We start from the raw sequence: 18,518 nt of genomic DNA on the forward strand, positions 1-18,518 counted from the left end.
AACTTGGTCCTTTTCATTTTTAGAGAGTCTGAAAAGGTACATAAAGTTAACTCCATAATTCATTTTTCGTCATCTAATCCCTTAAGTCCGAAAAAGTATAAAACAATACAGAAGGGATGAGTTTTCGATAGTTTTAACGAGCCGAACAAAACAAGCGCTCGATCTTTTTGTGCAATAATCCCTCAGGTCCAAAAAGATTAAAATCTAGAGGAGGGATAGCACTTCCGGTCGCTTTAACGAGCTGGAAGGCCAAAACTCGACTATCTTTTCATGTTTTACGAGTCAGTTGAAAAGAGCTTAAAGAAGACTCGTCTTTTGAGGAACGAGTGATAAACAGGGTTAGCAGCTAATTCCAGGTACAGGTTGGAATTTTCCAATCACGGCAGTGTCACAAGGATGGCTAGGTGAAATCACTCTTCGCAGTTGTTCCTCAAAATGGGTAAACAATCATATGGAGGTGAACGATCGGCCAAATGAAAAGTGGAGGTGACGGTGCAAACACGACCAAGGCTTTTATGGCAGATGGAGTTACATACACAATGGTTATTTAACGGAATAGGTTCATTTTTTAACGAGCTTGAATGCACCAAAACACTGCTCGGACTTATGTTTATTTTTTAACGAGCATGAACTATGTGCTAAAACTGCTCGGATCTCGCGTTTATTTTTTAACGAGCATGAACTTTATGCTAGAACTGCTCGTTTATACCAGTCATATGATAAGAGTGTCTCATTGGAGATCGCTATTTTTTATGGAGCTTCATCTCAGCACGCTTTGCTCCGGATCCTTTCATTATGCAAGTTCGGAAACGGCTAATCCTACGAGTTTAAAGGGTTAGACCTACAGGTTTAAAGGGAGTACCTAAAAATTTAAAAAATAAATAGTCGCCCCTTGCTAGCACTCCAAAAGGTTTGCATGCCCCCAGGCATAAGACAGAATTTCAAGGTTACCTCTACTTCTTTTCCTCCAAAACATTTGTTTTAACGAGAGAGGCTTACCTCTTTCAGGTTACCCAAAGATTTTCTTGTTAGTAGTTTAAACAAAACACTTCCTCGGCAATGCCTACCGAAATAGACAAAGGTGAGTGAAAAATAGTTTATTTCACTCACATAACTTTGACAAAAGAATCTTATTCTAGAACAACCCCTCTTCCTCTACGGATGGGGTACGGACTAGTCATATTCTCCCGCGGAAACCTACCCTATACCCAAAGTTTCCCTGCCGAAGCAGGCCAGGACGCATGCTCCCTGGGTTCCAGTCATATCCTCCCGGATTACTCGCGCTCATCAGGAGGATGGACCATGGGTTGAGACACTTCTTGCGTGAACAGACCATTTAGGGATGGTATCTGACTATTTGCGATGCGTGATCCAGGGAATGAAAGTTGGTCCACGAGCTTGACCATTCTTCCTTCATGCGGAAAACACATTACTCTAAAGAGTGATGAGACGATGGCTCCCATGAAATATATATAGTCTCGTCCAAGGAGTAGGTTATAATCCAAGGGTCCTTGAATGACCATCACGTTCATTTGAACGGTCCTCCCTTTCAATGTTATTAGCACATTGGGGAGGATCCCTAAAGGGCGACTAGTTCCCTTATCAAAGCCTGATAGATTTCTCATTTCAGGCAAAAGAGCAGGCAAACCAAGCGCTTTCCAAGCAATAGAGGAAAGGATACTCACAGATGCCCCTTCATCAATAACTGTACCAGCCATTACCATTCTGTATATTTGGACAATAATTCTGAATGGTAAGCTAGCTGGCAAGCGGGGTCTGCCTAGTTGGTTCCAGTCAAAGGACACAACCAGGTGGCTTGGTGGTGGGACCGAGTAAATGGCCAAATATCGCTCTGATGAACTTCCTTCCTGCGATAAAGGAATGGTGGCATTTCCCCCTTGATCATCAGAGTCAGTGCTGATGAAGAGAACTTGGACGGTGTCGTCTTTATTCTCCTCTGTGATGGTGTCATTCGAAGATAGAGCCTCTGAAGGCAAAACCGGGTCAACTGCCGTTTCAACCTTTAGACTTTCATCTGGTATGGATTCAGACGGTTCATCTTCAATGACAGGTGCTTCGGCTGACCATCTGGGTGGGTCAACCGGATTCTCAACTAGCGAGGGACTTGGCAGGAGTCTTTGATATCCAGGAGGAAGATGCGCTCGTAATATCGGGCGATCTTCCAGAACTCTCTTTGCCTCGTCTAAGAAGGGACAACGGTGGATGGCGTGATCGCCTTCACACAGTCTGCAGGGAAATTTAGCTTTCCCGCTCTGTCCTGGGGCTTCACTCCCATTAGTTGACGGTGAGAAGTCGACATGGCTATCAGAGGTCGATGCTACCGAATTGTGCAAACGGGGGGACCAGTCTCTTAGTATCCGGGGGATACAGGGACAATCTCTATGGAAGTGGTCTCCCTTGCATATGACGCATGGCGATTTAGGCCTTACTAGTGCTGTGTGTGGATTTTTGTTAGATGACACTTGTTTGCCCCCACTCGCCTTAGGCTCCTTCTGCTTCTTTTCTTTCTTCTTCTTCTCCTTCTTCTCCTTAGGAACCCAGTTCTTTGTTCGACCAGTTCCGTCAAGCGAAGAGGAAGGAGGAGAGGAAGATGAAGTGGAAGGTTGGTGGGCAACTCTCGTCTGATCTAACTGTTGACTCGATTGTTCAGGAATTGTGGTATTCTGAACGACATTGGTTGAAAAGAGCCAGACTGGTAGGCCAATTGTCAGTCCTGGAAGCGACAATGTGGCCATGTGGGGCGCACCAACATCTCCCCAAGAGGAGAAGGGACTAGGATTTCCACCAAGGGGAATTCCTTGGTTGGTGTGCTCCATCTTTTCAACCTAAAGATCAACGCGGGAATAAGGGTGATTGTTCCGTTTAAAATAAATTGTTAACGACGCTTTAGACACAACTTGCTTTTTCACTTTTAAAGAGTCGAGAAAAAGATAAAGATGACTCTAGTCTCCTTCGATGTTTTAACGAGCCCGAAGTGAAAAATGCTCGGATGGACTTTTTCTGTTATAGAGTCTTAAAAAGGCCAAAAGAAACTGCTCTGGAGATCTAGGCAGAGGGTGTGCCAAAATTTTCGCAAAACCGCAGTATACTTTTTACGGTACGGGCAGTCAATCTTCGTGAATGCTGTGTTCACTGCATTGCGATCAGTAGGGCGGCCGACACGGCCTCCTAAGGATAAAGGATATATGCCTATAGGGGTCTCCCAATATATACGCGACGGTACGTGGGAGCACAATTCGTACTAGCGCTATCGTCCCTCAGGAGGAATCATACATCTTCCATGAGATCGACAGTCACTAGGCTTAACGACGCCGGAACACGTCTCTAGCCTAGACCTCTATGTTGTGCGTTATGTTGCAAAGCGTTGTTAGGTTCATTCAGTTTATTTTAAGTTGATCTTTTTAGAAGTTTGTCTTTCAGGATCACCACGAGATGTATGGTACAATTCCTAAATGCAGTCTAAGATGATAAGCAAGCTTTATTATCTTTTCAACTTTGAAAATCCTAGCTACTAAGGGAAAAGAAAGCGACTATCTTTTCTCAAAGAGCAATCAGCACACTCTAATGCACTCTTTCCTAAATCAATCATGCAAACTTATCAAAATGCAAATGCACAATGCAGGTGTTTTTTTTCCGCTCTCTTAGTATAAATGCCTACAAGAAAGATTTTTGTACAATTTTGAATTTGCTTTTAAATGACTGAAGTAAACAAGTTTACTTTTTCCAAAATCAACAAGGGTAGAAGAGATTACAATCACTTTGCGATTTTCGAAATGAATACTTGTTTCGACACTTAAAAGAGACAAACTCAAACCAATAGGCAAAAGCAAATGTATAATCAACTGCAAACAACCAATGAACTCTCTCCTAAGATCAAAATCAATCAATCAATCATATCTGAATCAAGGGCTACAAGATGATTACTTTACTCATGCAAAGGAAAACTGTAAATGACGCCACAAACACATAAAAGCACTTACAGTCTTTTTGTACAAAAGGTGGCAGAATTCAAGCAAAGAAAAGGGGTTATCAGACTGGTACCTATGCTGGTTAAAGGCTGCAAAAACATAGATCAAAACAGGGCAAAAGAGAGCAAAGAACCCCAGCTGCACAAGGCTAAACTGGTTCAGCGCAAGTCTAACACTGTGGAGTTGAAATTTAGCGCAGGTAGCCTTCACGGGACCTGCGTTGAAATGCAGACTGCCTTCACAGTGTCTGCGCTGAAAGAGAAACTCTCGTTTCTCTTGGGTTTCGGGTCATAAAATGCTCAAAAATCAACTGTTTCAGGCCAAATCAGAAACACAAGCAAGGTATAAACAGAGGGATGATTTGAGAGGGTACTAAAGACTATCAAAAAGGATCATCAAGTCATTTGTGAGTCCATTGTTCAGATCATAGACAAAAACCCAGTGAAGGATCAAGGCAGCAACACTCTACTTTGCGAAGCAGTTCAATTGTTGCTGTTGAGTCTATGAAGCAAACAATGATGTAAACACAAACAAAATGACTAAAACAATTCTCCCCAGCGGAGTCGCCAATTTGTTGTGGGGAAAAATGCCTATGCAGGACGATCCTATCCACCTAAGGTGTGACAGTGCCTTAGCAACAAACAGATACAACTACTCTGATTACTTCCTTTATGAAATGTGAAAGAGGGGAGATCGATAGACTTACCGTTGTCTTCCGTTTGTCCCTCTATCTAGATCCTCTTCTCTTTGGGTGTTCACAGCTACTTGCCTCCTCGCTTGCTCAAGAGAACAACTACTTGATTCCCACGAGATCACAGGAGAACAACTACCTGCGACAAGAGAACAGCTACTTGCGACAAGAGAAGAACGAAACACGAAGGCATATATTCATATTCATAAATGATTCAGGATTAGAAGTAAACCAAATACACTAATGCAATCATACAAAATATACCAGCATATAGGAAAGAACCAAGATAGCTTTATTGATTGATAACAAGGTTCAGGAAGAGATACAACCCATAGGGCTCCAATCCAGCATCTCCTTCCCAGCAGAATGGAATTCCTTCTTCAGCTCCCTTCAAAGCATTAAGAACCCAATGTTTCCAGTCTCAAACCAACAACAATTCTTTGCAATAACAAAATTCCATCCTTTAGATCTCATGGAGGAGAGATCTATATATAGTTATTTTGGAGAGAGGATGAGTCAGCTTGAGATCTGACTAGTGTCCTCTCCCTCTCTCAATTCTTGAGTCCACTTGGAGGTTCTTGCTTCCACTTGGAGATTTGGAACCTCTTACTCATCACCAGTCGAATTCCCTGATGCAAGTGTCATTTTGGAAGCTTCTTGGGCATTGACACATTGAGAAATGAGCCTGCCACTTGTCCAATTACGCTCAGCGCAGGTAGCCTTTGTTGGAGTTGACATTCAACGCAGGTAGACAGTGGAGCAATTGACATTCAGCGCAGATGCTCAGTGGAGCAGTTGACATGATCCAGAATTGGCTTGTTCTTGAGTGGTTTCAGGTGGAGAACTTCTGTGAATTGCTGTGGTTTGTTGGCCTTGTTCCTCTAGGGGTAGGAACAACATGTTTAGGGATTTTGGATCCCTTAGATTATGGACATTTCATGCTCGAGGCTGCAAGGCACAAAAATGTCTATAACACCCAACACAGGTCAAAGTGGGCCTAAGTGCTCTATAGAGTAGGCTTGAATGGGCCTATGTGCTTCGCAGAGCACTTATCCCTGACCAAGGTTGTGATGGTCCCTCAAGGAGTCATTCCAGGATGTCTTCAGGCTAGGAAACTCTCAAGAATGATGGCATTCAATGCGATGACTTTTCTAGGGCATGTAGGAAATGAATTAGGGGTTGATGGGCCCTAATAGTACTAATGTGAATGATGTGAGTGATGTGCCCAAATAGACCTTTAACAGTTTCCCCCTAAAGCATGAGGTCAAAAATGATAATGTCGAGTGATATGCTTTATGATGTGATGAGGAGGTTCTGAAGCGGATGGTGACCTGCATGATTTACAATACATAATACCATGATATTTTGGATTTTTCACGAATCGCTAACAGAAGTCATACCCATGCTCAACATATAAAATTTTCATTACATTTACATAAATAAGATAGTCGTCTATAGATATAGACCCATGATAGGATTACCATCTGTGTAAAGCCATTGTATAGATGATTTAGTACTCTCCTGAAATCGCAGCCCAGATGGATGAAACTAGATCCAGGGTCTTCTATATCGTTCAACCGTTGCCTCTAGTACGAGTCTAACAATTTGAGTATGTGATCTGAATTCGAGCATGGGAAGACACCGTCTTATTACCAACCAATGATGTAAGTTGTTAACGGACACGAGAGAAATCACTGATAATGATAATGATCCTCAAGGTATTACAGTACATTCTACATGGTGTGAATGGATTTTTTGATGTTGAACACTATATAGAGTATTTCAGTCGAAGGCCAATGATGTCAACCTATTACTGGAAGCGAGAAAATTTCCATTGATCTATGCAATCCTCAAGGTACTGGAAGCGTGTTTCTAAGTCAACTTCTTGGATAATGTGCTAATGTCGACAAGAAGTAGCTTGTCACAGGAGGGCCTTGATGTATCCCACATTAACGACTCAAAACAAGTGTAATCATTTTTGGAGACAGAATGTGACTGACGATAAAATGTTCAAGAATAGCACTCCTAAAAATGAAGGTTTATGAGTATTGCAAAGAATGAGTTTTACTGAGTAACTTCTCTTGAACATGTCGGTGACACTGAATGAATTGGCAGCATTGATCCAAAACCAATAGAATACTTATGGCTATCATGTGGATGGAATGATGGTTCATTTACGAGATAAAGTGAAAGACTCGACTGGGATTTTACGTGATCTAATGAAATACTTGAATTGGAAATTTTCTTCAGGGGACTTTGTTTAATTTTTTAATGAGCTTGACACAAGACAAGGAACTATGCTCGGGGACCTGTTTCATTTTTTAATGAGGTTGACACAATAAACTAACTATCCTCATATTCCTTGTTTCATTTTTTAACAAGCTTGACACAAGACAAGGAACTATGCTCATGCCCTTTGTTTCATTTTTTAATGACGTTGACACAAGACCAGGAACTATCCTCATATTCCTTGTTTCATTTTTTTAACGAACTTGACACAAGACAAGTAACTATGCTCATATTCTTTGTTTCATTTTTTAACAAGCTTGACACAAGACAAGTAACTATGCTCATATTCCTTGTTTCCCTTTTTAATGAGGTTGACACAAGACCAGGAACTATCCTCATAATCCTTGTTTCATTTTTTAATGAGGTTAACACAAGACAAGAAAATCTCCTCATGTTCCTTGATCACGACCCATAAGAGGTCATGAATTAGAAGAGGTTATCATTAGATGGGAGAACAATGCTTTGGAAGGCATACGTAGCAAGGAATCCATTAGAGAGATTTGGTCCCAATTCCCCCAGTACATAATGCACAACATCACGAAATTGATCGTCAGTTGATGTAGGCATGGAACGGGTTGCCTCATAATTGACCCGTGGCAGGGAAGATACATTGGTACAAAAGGACCATTTAAGGAAGATGGTTGAATGGAAGACATATTTGGACTGGGAAATGAAAGCTGGTCAACGGTGGCAATTATGCCTTCATGCGCGAAACACATCACTCAAAAGAGTATTGAAAGAATAGCTCCCATGTCATAAACATAATCATGCCCAAGAAGTAAATTGTAATCTAAAGGGCCTGGGATTACCATCACATTGAGATAAACAATTTTTCCTCCCAAAGTGATAGGAAACTGAGGAAGGATCCCTAATGGTTGACTGGTTCCTCTGTTAAAAGCCAACAGATTCTAGGTAACGGGCACAAGTGGCAGTGAACCGAGCTCTTTCCAAGCAGTGGAGGATATGATACTCACTGATGCACCTTCATCTATAATAGTGCCATGTACAATCATATTACAAACATGTACTATGATCTGGAAAGGCACATAAGATGGAAGACGAGATCCTGCGAGTCGATTCCAATCAAAGGAAGTGACCAGACTACTTGGAGGGGGTACCGTAAGAATGGGAGAATTACCCCCTTGAGTTACGAGAATGGGAGGATTTTCCTCCTATCTTGATGGAATATGTGGGTTTCCCCCAAGCTCATTGGAATCTGAGGAAACAAAAAGAACTTGAGTGGTATCATACTCATTCTCAACGAGAAAGGTACGATTAACTGAAGGTGAAATTGGGTCAACTATTTCCTCGACCTCTTATTGGTCAAGTATAGACTCATGGGATTCACATTCATAGAGAGAGTGTTTGACCAACGGTTGATTTGGGTCAGTAAATTTATCAACTAGTGAAGGATTAAGGGAGAGTCTCCTTTAACCAATTGGAAGTCGCTGTAGAGAAGCAGGACGATTATTCGACACTTTTTGGCTTCATCCAGATAGGGACAAAGGTGAATGGAGTGATTCCCTTAGCATAACCGACAACGAAACTCAAATTTACCCTTCTTTCCATGAACTTTACTACCACTAGTTGATGGTGTGTCACTAGCATGTTCTCTAGAAGTTGATGACATAGGATGATGTGAATGAGAAGACTATTATTTTAAGATTTGAGAATATTAGGATAATTTCCAAGAAGATGGTCTCTCATACAAACTTTGCATGGATATCGAACTTTGTGAGGCTTATCAGACAGTTTCTCATCATAAGTTGCATTCAAAGCAATGGTTGCTTGGTTACCCCCTGCTAAAATTTCTTCTTCTTCTTCCCTTTCTTCTTCTTCTTATAAACCTGTTTACTAGTGTCAATACTTTCACCAGGCGAAGAGGAAGAAGGGGAGGAAGAAACAGCTGACAAAGAAGGAAAACGGTCAGCTTTAAGATCAACTGCAGGTTGATTTTGTCCAATTGGAGGAGTACTTGATTGAGGAGAAATCACGAAATTTTGAACCAAGGAGGTTGAAAACAACCATAGTAGCAAGCCAATGGTAAATCTTAGAAGGGAAAATGTATCCATATAAGGAGAATCAATATATCCGAAAGGAGGAAAAGGACTAGGATTCCCATCAAACGGAATTCCTTAATCGGTGGACTCCGATGTTGTTGACATATGTCTCAACCTAAAATCAACAAAGGAGTGAGCATGGACGTTGTTATCCATAGTCAATTAATTTTATTTTAATTAAAATAACATAAAAAACAGAAAAGGGATAATCTAGGTAAAAGGATTACCAAGCAAATGTGAACTGTAATATACTGCCTCGGTAAACCAAGGACTTAACATATGTGTAGGAAATCTCCCCGAATGCTGTCTTCGGTGTATCAGAGTGCACATGGCGTCTAAGTAGGTTACCTAAGGATGGATAGCAACCTAGTGTAGTCCTCCCATATATACCCAAAAGCACGTGGAGGTCCAATCTATGTTAGAGATGTCTGATGCGAAACCACATAGTGAGAGAATTCCTTTATACTTTACATACTGTAACAGCTCCCTATATACCCGAAGGTACATGGACAAGCTACGATATACTTACATACTTGCAATGAGGTATCACACTCAGAATGTATCACAAACAAGTTAGTGGCAGTTGCTATGTTTAACGACACTCGAACACGTCTCTACCCGAGACCTATAAATGTTATGCGTTAAGTTACAATGCTCCATTAAGTTAATTGAGATAACTTTTAAGTTGATCTTGTTAAGAATTTTCCTTTCAAGGTTCACCACTTGATGTATGCTTGTAATTCTGAGAATACAACTAATATGATAAGCATTATTTTCAGTCAAGTTGAACAATGAAAACCTTAGCTGATAGGGATAGAGCAATTAGATCTTTGACAAAAAGCAAAGTGCACACCTAATGAAATTTCCCTAGCTATTCCTATCAAGCATTCAGAAACTACAATATCCCAAATGAAAGTTTTTCTTTTCAGTCCCTGTAGTATTTATATGAACAAAAGGAAACTAATGCACATACAATCAGTCAATCCTTTTGCAAGAACAAAGACTTTACGGTAGTTCCTTTTCCAAAGAAATGAAGACTTTACGACACTTTCTTTGAAGAAAAGACTAATCAACTATAAACTAACTTTGAGAATGAATTGATAATGATAAATAAAACTTTTAAGGAACACTAAACAATCAAGGTCAAAGTAAGGCTAGGAGAAGAGATACAAGTTGATTTCAGAACCATAGAAAAGATTGATCTTTAAACAAAGAACTTCAGAAGAAACATTGAAAAGATCCAAGACAAAGATGGGCTTTTAAGCTTAAGGAGGATCAGCGCGGGTCAGAGTGGGAGTAACTTCACTGCAGAGGACTGTCTCTAAGCCAAGCATGCGTTACAGAGCACTGTCCCCTGACCAAGCCTGCGCTGGTGCTAGAGATGCCAATCAAAAGACATCTAACATCACTTTTTTGACCAAAAACACTTCAAAATGACTAAAATAAGATCAATGAAAGTAGGAAAAGTCTACTAGGGTGTACTATGATGGTGATAAACTACCTGGAATTATCATCGTTCCCCAGTAGGGTTGCCAATTTGTTATGTGGAATTTTGCATTTATGGATAAATACAATTTCCCTAGGTGGGTAGCTACACCTAGAACAATAGATTTAAAGAGTTTAACCCTTTTCTATAGAAAGATAAATAAGACAAGGTACCTACTTGTTATCTTTCTCTTCCCTTTGTCTCCTTTGAATAGCTCTCATCGCTCCTCCTCAAACTGAATCTGCTCAATAAGTTCCTGTAATCATAAACAGAGGATAAAAACCAATGAAATCAAGAGATATATCTACTATAAGAGAATGGAATCGAAATAATTTACACATATAATCATCATACATAAAGACAAAAATATGGGAAAATGTGTAAACAACTTTATTAAGTAGAAGGAAGAGTTACAACCAAGAAGTTCAATCCCATGTCACTCATCCAGCTTGAGTTCCATCCTTCATCACACCAAAAGCACAACTCTCCGACAGCATAACAATACTTGCTTACAATATCAAACCTCATAGCAACAGTCTCTCCTTACAAATTCTCAAAGTCCAGCCCTTGATCACTACGATGAGTGCTTAATTTAAAAGGAAATGGAGGTGGTTTTCTCATAAATTGGGCATTGAATGGATTTCCACATTTGGAGTTAGTTTCCATGGAGGAAGGGATGAGAGGATAGGAGGTTATTTGATTTGTTCCCTATCCAATTTTGAGCTCATAGGAGAGGATAAGAGGTGGGAATCTTCCAGAATGATCTAGAAGGAAGGAATATTCCTAGAACCCTATGAAGATTTGGCTAAATCTCGCCCAACACAGGTCAAAGTGAGCCTAGGTGCTCTAGAGAGCATGCTTTAATGGGCCTATGTGCCTGACCAAGGCTGCACTCATCCCTCAAGGAGTAATTTTAGGATGTCTTTATGCCAGGAAACTCTCAATAATGATGGCATTCAATGTGATGACTTTTTTAGTGCATGTAGCAACTAAATTAGGGTTTGATGAGCCCTACTAGTACTTATCTGAATGATGGGAGTGATGTGCCCAAATAGACTTGCAACACTCTTAGTGTATCCTGAAGAGAATATTATCACTATCATATCATTATGTATTCAATGACATGAATGATCACAAACACTTAAATCCATGCCATGCGTTTTCTCCATGTGTTTTGCTCCCTTTCGCAATCTAGGAAAGATGTTATCTTTTTGCATAATGTTTATCGCACTTTATGCATCAGCTCATTCTGGTGGTTTCAAGGGCCCATATTTGTGTTTACAAGTTTTACTAACAATATAAATATCTATCACACTCATTCACAAATTTTTGATCATTTTCGCACAAGTTTCATCATGGTCCTTGTAAAGTCTATCTTAGGTGTCATACTTATCATAACTGGTCATGAAGCGTGGTGGGCTCCAATATTGTATCAATAATGCTACAACTCCTGGGGCTTCCTATCTCTAATTTTATCAACCCCGTAGTTCGTACAAACTTGGAAGCGACGGTGCTGTATGCACAAGTACTAGCTCTTGTCGCAGCTGTCACTTGGTCAGCTGGCACAAGTCCGCTAGGGCTCAAGCCAACTTTTATATGCTCTCAGAAGAAGCTTTCTAAATGATGGACGAAGGCTATCTCAAAGGAAATTGATCTACTTTGCAAAAATGAATTGAAAGCCAACCAAAACATGAAACCCTAGTAAACCCTAATCTGACTAGTTTGACCTCTATGATGCAATAGTGAGAGTGCAAATGTCTAAAAATGATGCCATTACTTCTAGTGATATGAAATGCATGAAATCAAACTACTTCCATGAAAAAAACATTGTTTTTGTATTTTTTCTTAAGTGGTTGGAGTAATTACGGTTTTGTTTCTTATTAGGGTTTGGTTGTGCAGAGGTGGTGCGAAGGGAGAGAAAGCTTGGGAAAGGTCAGGAGGGCTAGGAGAGGTCCCAGAGGGTCCCTAGCATCAGTCCATAGAAGTCTACAACGTTCAGGTGCTCGAAAACCGAGTTTGCAGGCTTCTACAGGATGTCTGCAGGGGATCCTACAGGAAACTCAGAGATTTCTACAGGAAGTCTGCTAACTTCTACACGATGTGTTGTAGTTGGAGTTTTGGGTGATGGAGGAGTGGAGGAGTGGTATGAGTGGATAGTTAGGATGGAAATGAGGCTTGTGATGGCTCAGGAACAGAGAACTAAAGTGGAAAAAGAGTGCATGCATGGATCTATAATTAAAATAACCATGTGGCAGCTTGCATGAAAGCATAAGACTGCGTTTTTTTGGTGGTTGGTACAAACTGCACCCTAATCTCTAAACAGAGATGGCAGTGAGTGCACTATCAACCCTTTTTTGACTCTAATGAATTACAAACCTCCTAGTCTAACCTAAACAACTAAAAACACTTGAACTGTAAACTAACTCAATCACATAAAAGAAATCAAATCAGCAGACTGTAAATTCTAAATGCATACCAAAACAAGGAAATAAAGTGCTGAAAGGACACAAGTAACAATATAAGGGAGGGGAGGTTTATTGCTCTCAGGTTGGGCCCTAACCTGAGAGCTATAGCTCCCTTAAAAACTCCGAATTGAATCCAAAGCTGTCTGCCTTTATTGAATAATCATGAGTCTAACATCATGCCAAAACTGGCTTACAAAAAGACTAACTAGCTAACCAAATTGACTAACTAGCTAACCCCAAAATGACTAACTGAAATGAGGTCTTGAGCCCTCTTATTTATACAATTTGAGGACCCAATAGTCCTCCTAAAATTTAGGGACTTGGCTGCCCAAGACTTGTAGTTAACAGCAGTCCAACTTGACTTGCTTGGCTTCCCTTGAGCTGATTGATTCGGTGGCCCTTGAACTCCGAGTTGATGGTGGAGAATTCGAGGTAAGGGCCCATAAATGAGGGGGACACCTTCCTACAAATCATCTAGCTTGTTCTCCCACGAATTTGGCTGCCAAGTGCTCATTAAGACCTTCAATTTTGTCTCCAAGTTGACCAAAAAGGCTACACAAAGCACCCATTAGACTTGTTGGCATAATGACTAACCAAATTCACTCTATTAACATAAAAATAATCAAAAACATGCAATAAACAAATGAGAATGGTGGACTAAGCCAAATTAGGAGGTTGAATGAGCCCAAATAATTGTACATTTTTGGGGCTCATCATCACCCCCCTACTGAAAGTGTTGCTCATCCTCTGAGCAACCAATCTCTCTCCTCGTCTTTGATGGCCCTGGTGGCTTCTTTGGCTAACATCTTGGCCGATTCCTCCTTTGGCTTCCCTATTTTCAAACTTCCTGTAGAAACAGTTCGCTGGCTTCCTGTAGAAACAGTCCTCTGTCTTCCTGTAGAAACAGTCCTCTGTCTTCCTGTAGAAACAGTCTGCTAACTGTTCTCTGTCTTCCTGTAGAAGCAGTCTTTGAGTCCATCACCTTGATTTGCTTCTCTCTAGGTGAAGGTTTTTAGCTTCCTCATTCATAGATGATGGATCCCTTTGAAGGGGACTCTTCCTTTTGTTTAGCTGTGGTGTCCTCAATTGTAATTGGCTCCTTTGACTGTGGCTAGGATCTGCCAGCTTTTATCCACATGCTCCTTCTTGCCTTAAAGTACATGGAAGGCTCCCTTTTTTTTCTTCCCTTTTTTCCTTGGAGATGTGCTTAGGGCATCTAGCATTGTTACCGCCTCCCTCGCCAAAATCTCAGGCGATTTCTCCCTTTGCTGCTCCGTTTCCAGACTTCCTGTAGAAGGTCCTGTGTCAACTGTTTTGGTCTGCGTGGCTGAGGGTGCCTTCTTCTTGAACTGTGCTGCTAGGCATGGTGAGAATACCCGTGTGACAGTGTCACATTTTTCATCATCATTCATCACTGCTTTATTGAGATCTTGATCTGTCTAGACAGATCTGAATATAGAGCCGAGATGTAACCCTTGTTATTTCTGCACTATATACACAGTCTTCTTTGTCCATCCGGGATACTGCGTTTCAGGTATGCCGAGCTTGTAATTTCTTCAGTGATAGATTTAGAGCTACTTTTCACACTAACCATATAACAGCCACAAAAAGAAAAAAGTAGTTTATATGTGCACAGGTGAGCGTTACAGTGGTTTATCATTATCATGTGGAGCATTTGTTAACAGGAACCTTGGAAGAGAATGTGATGCAGCGCTATTTGAAAGAAATTCCGTGTATCCCACAAGCAAACCACCATTCTTGACCCACAGGCAGACTGGTTTTAATTGTCCCCACTTCAACCAAGCTAGTTCACCACCCTTTAAAATCTCATGCATGGAAATGGTATTTTTGAGCCTACCTTTCTTCAAGCTTCACTGTGTCCTGCTTGGCTATGGGTGATTTTCTTTTCAGCTGGGCTGTGGCAGCCTTCATCTTCTCCCCCTTTCTGCTCTTCTTCCTCACTGTTAGAAGGACTGGTATCTTTGGCCAAAACTCTTAATTTCTGTCCAACAGTTCAGTTCACCACATGACATAATCTCAATACATTCATCCACCAATGGTCCTGGACACCCTTGCAAGTTAGCTATCACGACATCCTTCCCAACAGCATATTTTCCTGTCTTCATTGCCATTCTCATCCAATGAGGATGTTGATGGTCCTTGCAAAACATCCTGCTGCGTAGCCTCTGTTACACATCTCCCCGCATGATCTTCATTTATTTCTCCCAATATTGGAATTGAAATAGGTTGTTTTGACTGTCCAGAATCAACATGTTTTTCTTGAAAATATGCAATAACAGTTGTGTTGTGTCCAGCATCATTGTCTCTTGGATTTTCATTCATCCCACCTTGTCGTGTACCCTCCATCTCTGTCAGACTGCTCCGGAAGGCTATGCTGTATTTCCTGTAGAAGACTTCACCCGTTTCCTGTAGAACGTGATTCTGCCTTTGGGTGAGCCCGATGCACTAGAGAAATTCGAAAATAAGTAGGAAAATCAGCGGAGGACGATAGATTAAGCCGATTGTGGAAGCAGAGGATGTATTCTTTGAGTGAACATGATGCAAGTGCAAGTTGACTAACGGTCTTTGAATTTAAGCCGAGCACTCAGTGATGTCTGCGTAATTTTTGGAGTGAGGTGGCACATACGTGTGCTGGCTTATGCGACTGTTTTGCAATCATGAACTGCAGTGGTCACTATTTTTTCTTTGCTTGAAATCTCATCGATTCAGTTGCACTGGAGTTAGACTGCCCATATTGTCTGTTTTTTTTTTTACTTTCACGTGCATGGCTGACCCATGCATGCTGCGTGACTCGCTAGAGAACTGGACATCAAGTGAACCTTCCTAAATTTGTGGCTTAATTCCATCACTCCATTCGTTCATGCAGTTCTTGAATTAGATTCATGCAATAGAGGAATAGGTTTTGTCACGTACCTGAAGCCAAACGGCTGCTTGTGAAGCTTCTTGCTGCTGCATGCTCTCATTCTGCTGCTGCATGCTTGGATCCTTTGATTGCATGAGTCTTGGCTAATTATTTTTGATTGCTTTTCCTTGTGCAGGTGTCCTCTGGCCGGATCTGAGCTGCATGCAATCGTTTCCACGTTCAACTTTGCCCGCTCAAGCTGCTGCTGCTGCATGGTCACAAAACCAGAACTTCTTTTTGCCATTTCTCCCAAACGGTAGATCGGATTGATCTGAAACTTGGTGAGCATGTTCCTATCATCATTATGCATCTCCAATAGAAAAATCGTGATCAATGGATGCACGGATTTCGAGAAAAATGGAAAATGTCTGAAGATTTCAGAGCTCGATTTCTCGGAAACCTTGCATCGGAATCGGATGAAACTGATTGGGTAGGTTACTATCACCCATGTGCATCTCCCCATGAAACAGGTTTTAAAACGGAGGCACGGATATGGAGAAAATGAAAAAATGGCTGATGGTGATGGAGGCTGATTTCTTGGAAACCGTGCACCGGAATTGCATGAAACTGCTCAGGCATGTTGTCATCAACCTTGTAAAATTCCCCATAAAACGGTTTTTCAAATGGGTGCATGGTTTTCAAGTTATGGAAAAAACAAATTCTGCTCTATGTGTTTTTGCTTCAAGGCACTTTGCATTTTGGTTGCATGGGATGACAAAATGAATTTTGGTTGTGATGCAGGTATAGAGATGATGGAGGAGGAGTTGGAAGACTGCATGAGGACTTCTGAACCCTTGAGGACGCTACCATGTTCGCCAAACTACTTTTTGAATGCGTGCCTAGTTTCCCACAATTTCTACAGGAAGTTCCTGTAGAAGCACAATGAGAAGCACAAGGAGGTGAGAAAATGATGGATGAAGGCAAGGGATGGACACACAAGTGCTTGTAGGCCTAATCAATAGATTCCCACCATTAGATTCACTTTTGAAATTGGATTTGGCTCGTCCAAAGGTTCTACAGGATGTTTCCTGTAGAAATACAGAGCTTCCTGTAGAAGGCAAGAAAATTCCTTTGACCTTGATTTGAGTGCTCCTCCTGTCATGAAACGTCCTTCTTGCAACCTGCAATGTCACTGCTGCAACATGAAATTATTCAATGGAGATTAGCTTTATTTTTCTTTTTCTTTTTCTCTTTTTTTTTTTGAAAAACAACTAGGGCGCCTCATGGAGGTTTTCACCCTAATTGCCTGCCTTGGGCGCCTCCAAGGGAGGTTTTCACCCAAAGATCTTATTCTCTTTTCTCTTTTTTTTCCAACCCATTGACCGCCTCATGGAGTTTTTCAATCAATGAGCCAATCTAAGGCGCCTCCAAGGAGGTTTTCACCTTAGATTTCTATTTTCCTCTTTTTTCATTTTTTTTCCTTTTTCTTTTTTCTTTTTTCTCCCTTTTTTTTTCTTTTTTTTTTCTACCCTACCCTACTTGAAAAACAAAATCATTTTCAAGTATAAGAATACTTCCAATGGAGCCATGTGCACATCGAGATTAGAGACAAAATGATGTGGAGGCTCGAAATGCATGCTTTGACAGGTATCCAGATCTCAGAGACCAAATGATCTGGCCTTGAAGGGATCAAACAAAGCTGAGGAAGAGAGTACTACTGCAACTTAGTGACCTTCTGAAACCATATCTCAATATAGCTTTGATATCCTTGGTTCTTTTGCTGATCTCGATCATGTTTCATGTCACCTTCTAACATGACTTTCTCATCTTCCTCTTTTTGCTGATCTTTCTCTTGACTACATGGAGGGTTTGATGGTAACCATGAGGAGGCTTCCTTGATCTCTGATTCTGATCTCTTCTCTTCATCAAGTGCAGCCCATGGTTCTTTGATTTCTTCTTTTGGATCTCCTTTTACTGGATGTGATCCTTCAATGCTTTCAAGATGATCTCTTTTTTGCAATGCTTTTCCTGAGCTATGGTGAAGATCATTGAGCTCAAGAGGAGTCATTTGCACATGTTTTGCCTCAACTTTGCAATTGGGTTGAGCTACTCCATTGCATGGTTTTGGAAATGGTGGCACGGGTGGTTGAGTGGAGGTGTGTAATTGAGATGGAGGTGGATGGCATTGTGGTTTGGTAGGCATTTGGGGTTGCCTTGGTGGAGGAGGAGGCGAGGGTTGTGGATGAGCAGGTGGTGGAGGAAAATGAGCGGGATGAGAGTTGTACTGGGGCCTCCACTCCTGATAAGGTGCATTCCACTAAGGCTGTGGCTGAGCATAAGAGTGAAATGAATGAGCAACTGGTTGGGCATAATATGGATTTGTGAAGGAACAAGGAGGAGGTGTGAACCAAGAAGGATGAGCAGGGGGACCCCAAGAAGGCATGAAAGTGGCTTGAGAGGGGTCATAATAGGTCTCGGATGTCCCTTGCAGTTCCCACTGATGAGATCTAGGTCTATGCGGCCAACTTTGGTTCATGTAATAGAGTGATTCAGTGGCTCCTTTAGCTCTCTGATATGCAGCTTTGAATCTGGGTAAGGAAGGGCATTGATCTGTAGGATGGTATTCTTCACAGACAAAACACACTTCTATGGAGTACAATGGACATTCGTTCCTA

At 41.2% G+C, this 18,518-nt stretch overlaps 1 protein-coding gene across 1 annotated transcript in view; it reads right to left on the reverse strand.

Moving 5' to 3' along the window:
• Nucleotides 1-14,912, reverse strand: part of LOC149260212 (putative protein phosphatase 2C 44) — a 75,023-nt gene extending 60,111 nt beyond the window's left edge. Inside the window, exon 1 of the mRNA XM_089457325.1 lies at nucleotides 14,839-14,912. Within this exon, the coding sequence (XP_089313451.1) occupies nucleotides 14,839-14,912 (74 nt within the window). The remainder of the gene's footprint in view (nucleotides 1-14,838) is intronic.
• Between the last annotated feature and the right edge of the window lie 3,606 nt (nucleotides 14,913-18,518).

This window comes from Pinus tabuliformis, chromosome 6 (assembly GCF_031772625.1).
Source record: "Pinus tabuliformis cultivar Carrire ecotype Pingquan chromosome 6, CPIR1, whole genome shotgun sequence".
Classification (NCBI taxonomy): domain Eukaryota; kingdom Viridiplantae; phylum Streptophyta; class Pinopsida; order Pinales; family Pinaceae; genus Pinus; species Pinus tabuliformis.